Source organism: Hordeum vulgare, chromosome 4H (genome assembly GCF_904849725.1).
Source record: "Hordeum vulgare subsp. vulgare chromosome 4H, MorexV3_pseudomolecules_assembly, whole genome shotgun sequence".
NCBI lineage: Eukaryota > Viridiplantae > Streptophyta > Magnoliopsida > Poales > Poaceae > Hordeum > Hordeum vulgare.
Genome location: NC_058521.1, coordinates 62,140,572 through 62,145,522, shown reverse-complemented (window position 1 = coordinate 62,145,522; position 4,951 = coordinate 62,140,572). Strand labels below are relative to the sequence as shown.

Below are 4,951 nucleotides of genomic sequence, written 5' to 3'. Positions count from 1 at the left end.
ACCAACAAATCTACCATCTATTATATACTTAAAATGATAGAAAACAGACGGTTATGATTTAACACTTTAAAGACTAAGATATATCAATGGTCAAGATTAAGCAAAGACGCATATATGTTCTATTGCACGTGCATATATTAGAAAAAGAACACATATACTATTTGCATATACAAGCTAAGACTGGTCCGTACCCGATGCAAATTCAGATTCAAAATAGGTATGTACATCTGTAGATGGGACGTGTACTACTTGTCTATGGAAAACAAAAATACACAAACCCAAGTGATGTATATAAAAATAAGGAATATGCAAACAGTTGCCGTCTAGGATTTAAACATTCTCACTACTCACCACTACGTAAGCACACCATTCCACCATTGATGAATATTTTATTAAGAGTCAAGCGCACCTACAGAACGTACATGATGAGCTCTTTTTGTTGACACGTATAAATTAGATGGTCAATATTAAATACCAATATATGGTTGTATCGTAGCAACGACAGATAAACCGGAAGAAGTCCGAAAAGAGAAGGTGAAACCCTAGCGTGCATGAGTTGGAGTCGAATGCACACAAACAAAATAGAACTAATGAAAATATAAATAAAGTAAATTATTTATTTTGGAATATATATTATGCAATGTAAAAAATGTAAAAGATAGTAGCAGGTCTTAAATTATTCACATGCATGCTATAGGCACATGTGTGACATGCATGCATTAGTTCTCGTGTTATAACAAACCATGCCAATATGGATACTTCCAAGATTCTAGCAAAATATTCAAAAAGGTGAATATTATTTGTTAGATTTATAAGTCAATTAAACAAAAAGGTTATAATAGATTAAATTTTAACATAAAATAAACTGCTTATCAATTTAGTGACAAGGCACTGTAAGTCATTCCATGACTTGGTTTATCAACATGCACTTTTTACTTAAATGAGTCAACATGTGTCGATGGGTTCGCTCAAAAAGGAAAATGCATCGACATGAGTGTAAGAAGATTGAGTATGCTTTAATTGATGGTCATTAATGGTGTTCATAGCTTACAGCTAAAAACGACAATGAAATAGTACAACAATATTCAAGTATCAAATGGGTATAACCATCCATGAAACAGGGCAAGAAGTGTGGCGTATCGATTTCAAGGATGCATGATAATTTTTAAAATGAGTAGGCTATAACTATAACTACACATAAATTGTTCCAAGTGTGAAATAAGATGCATGATTTCATTTCGTACATACATGGACTGCTTGACAAATTACAACACTGAGATCATTTGTGAGACAAAATTCTTTGAAACACAAGCACCAATCCTATGCAAGCCACAACCCCTAACAATACCTGGAATATCAAGTACATACCCCATGTTGCAATCAGTATCTTGAGAGTAAAGTTCACCGACATGCTACATATCAGTCACGAGTGACAAGATAGACTGAAGCTAAAATTTGGGAAATGGTATGCAAGTGCAGACTTGGAATTTACGTTATTTGGTGCATCGTCTGTATTTACCTGAAAGAACACATTGCAGGTCGTCGAAAATGATCGAAACGGAAAGAAGTGGCATCATTCTCGCAATGTATTCCACCACCTCCTTCTCGTTGATGTACGCATACCCCCACAGATTTCGCCCCGAGAGCATAATAAGTCCTAACGACACACCCGCCACGAGACCCAGAACCATGGTCACACGAGTAGCCAGACTGGTAGCTTCAGGTCGCCCAGTACCAAGGTCGTTTGAAACACGGATCCTACAATGACAAGATACACTGTTACATTGCCACAGTGACTATACGATAAAGTTGTAGTGCACTAGAAGCATGGCAAAAGGTTTACGATTCTTGAGTTGTTAGGTCGTACCTTATGGCTGCCCCAAGCCCGAAGGGCATCATGAATGTTAATGCAGTTGTGTTTAAGCTGCAAGAAGTTCCACATTTCGCATCAGAAAAGGGCATACAGAATGTGAAATACTCCATGGAAATTGCAACTCACCAAATGGACAACACCGATGCCTCGAGCTTAGGATTTGCGAGAAGTCCGGAGAGAAGTACCAGTAGCACAAATGACCACCACTCTAAGCTGGGTAGATGTAGGATCAGATTCAGTCCAAGATGGAACGCGATAAAAAACGTAACTGCAAAAACTGAAACTCACAAAACCATGAGCGCGGATGGCACGGCAAGCTTCATGAAGCTAAGGATGTCGTGAAACGCCTCCTTTGAGAGCCATGTCCAGGTGCTCTTGTAGGATGGAGAGACACTGATGTAGAGAGCCAAGATCGAGACATTGGCCAGGCATGAGCTTATCTGCTGATGTCAGCAGAAAGTCGTCTCCAAGAACAAGCGGGCGGGAAGAACCAAGCAGCAGCAGATCTAGCACATGTACATGAAAACAAACAAACAAACAAGAGGATACCGAGTCAAATAAGAGGATACAAGAGTATAACATTAACATCCGAACAGGTAGAGTGTAAACAGATAAGTGGCATACTCGTGGGAAGGACCGGTATAAGTGGCTGATTAATGTTGAGGAGCTGAACAAGCAAGATGGTCTCTTCACAGTCGGTTGCCAGAAATAGCTTGAGGACTTTCTGTGTCAGCTTACCAGCACTAAGGGTTCTCTGCCATTAAACAATCATCACCCGTGAGCCATCAAAGATCTAACAACACGATACTTACGAAAGATTACAAGAGTGTAGTGCAGGTGATGAATGTTTCAGTTCATGCTCAACCTGAGCATCAGAACAGACTTTAAATAAGAAAATAACCAATATCCCTAATGGTTTTTATATCCGTGTACTACAATTGTTGGTTAGACTCTAGATAGGTTCCAGCTCATCCTCTCATGAGGATTCTGGAGCAGAAGAGGTGCTGCTCAAGCAGCGGGAGCATCGGGTTTTTTATGTGATGATGGAACATCACGAACGATCGTTTATTCGTTGAACTCTTGTGCAATTTGGACTGAATGTGCTGAGATGGATGGCCTAACTACTACTAGTACAGTGTTATCAACATTAGAGTTGCAGAGTAGAGTGAGTGAGTTAGGGGGCTCGCTCACCGAGGTAGAATGTCTTAGGCGTACTCGGCGCAGACCTCGCCGTAGCGGTCGTAGGCGTCGCCGAGGAGGCCCCATCCGAGCTCGGCGTCACTCTCCTGCTCCAGCTGCTCGTCGCGCCACCGGCAGCGCCGGCCGTCTCGGCCTCCCGCGCCGCGCCGCCCCTGCAGGTCCTCCACTATCATTCTGCTAACACGGTACACAGCACAGAATTCCTACACTTGCTAATAGGATATCCAGCCTGTGGGAGAAACCCTATTTTGCTACTAGGCTACTATGATAAGAGGTGCAGATGTGTATTTAGAACCGTTACGTCGGAGTGATTTTGTTAGTATACCTACCAGAAAAAATACTGCAGGCTGCAACAACTTGTTCCCGAATCCAACGCTCGTACGTTCATGCAAAAATACCTACCAGAAACTGTCCCTGGTAGATACTAACATCTGCCAATTCGATCTCATGGACAAACGCTCGTACGTTCATGCAAATTTACTGAACATAACCAAACGCATACAGGATGCCAATTTGGAAACAGGAGAGGTGATTACCAATTCAGAGACGTAGCAGAAAACTGTATGCTAAGCTGTTGTAGTTGGGATGTTGTAGCGACTGCGCAGGCCATCGAGAGCTCTGGCCATGGACTTTCCCATCTCAGGTAAGGTCACCTTGCACACTGACCATTGTGAACCAAGTCAGTACTAAACAATACACTACTGCCATAGTGGCTTGAACTGAAGACTGAAGTGCAGTAAAATTCAGATAGATAGATGTGAAGATAGAAGTGCAGTGAAATTGAGAAGATAGAAGTGCAGTAAAATTGAGATAGATAGACGGCTCTGCTCGGTCGCTACAATACCACGAGACAAAGACGACTGCACCTCTGTCACCAACTTCTTGTAGGATAGCTGCAAGGAATCCACACCGACAGTAGGTTCGCAATTTCAGGGTCCAAATCCACGCGAAATTCAGAGGCCAACACCAGACCAAGCATGGATCGAATCGAAATACCTTCATCTCGTCGGCTTGCAGTGAGACCTTGTCGACCATCTTCTTGTGCTCCTTCTCCGCCTCCTCCGCCATCTTCAGACAGCTATGCGTGTGCATCTGAAGAGCACATGGAAGGGGATCACATCACATGATCGGTCGATGCGCCAAGGACAGATGGGAAAAGGGGACCAGAGTTAGAGAGATCACCTTGATGCGCTTGGAGATGCGGGAGTGGGAGGCCTCGAGGTCACGGGCGTTGTCGGCGTGGAGCGCGTCGAGGCGGCGCTTGAGCGAGTCGAGGCTGGACGCGGCGAGGCCCCTTAGGTCGCCGTCGGTGGAGATAGAGGCCGGGGTGGACTTGGCCGCCGCGGAGAGGGGGGGTCTGGTCTGGGGCGTCGCCACCGGTAAGGAGGGCGAGAGGAAGCCTCGCCCGACCGCGACAGGAGAGGGAGACCCGGCGCTGGCGGACGACGACGAGGCGCCGAAGTGACGAGGGTTAGATGGGCAGTTGGGACGTCGCGTCGTCCGGGATCTCCATCGTCACCTCATCTTCGTCGGTGAGGGGGTGGAGGCCAGGGTGGTGTTGTGGTTGGGCCAGTGGCAGTGCTCGGGGAGGAAGGGGAGGGAGGGTGGCGGCACGATGGCTGGGAGCGGCGGGGAGAGGACTGGATCGAGAGGGGGAGGTAGCGGCGGCGAGGAGATGGGGACGAATGAGGAAGGGTGCGATGGGGGATCTGAGATAGGGTTTGGGTTGGGGTGGGGTATCTCGTTTTTAGTTTATTTTTTTTTCTGTAGATAGATGGATGGATGGATGTGGGATGGAGATGGATGGATGGATGGATGGCCGCCATGTCATCGATCCGTGGGAAGGGATTTGATTGGTTTGGAAAATCACTGACTTAA

General features: G+C 45.4%; 1 protein-coding gene across 1 annotated transcript; it reads right to left on the bottom strand.

Moving 5' to 3' along the window:
* Positions 1 to 3,583: 3,583 nt before the first annotated feature.
* On the bottom strand, positions 3,584 to 4,597 carry LOC123450269. Its single transcript, XM_045127609.1, has 5 exons — positions 4,593 to 4,597; positions 4,256 to 4,508; positions 4,070 to 4,165; positions 3,918 to 3,966; positions 3,584 to 3,734 (listed from the first exon to the last, which is right to left on the bottom strand). Exons 1-5 carry the CDS (start codon positions 4,595 to 4,597, stop codon positions 3,640 to 3,642), a joined length of 498 nt encoding a protein of 165 aa, XP_044983544.1. The 3' UTR covers positions 3,584 to 3,639.
* Positions 4,598 to 4,951: the final 354 nt, after the last annotated feature.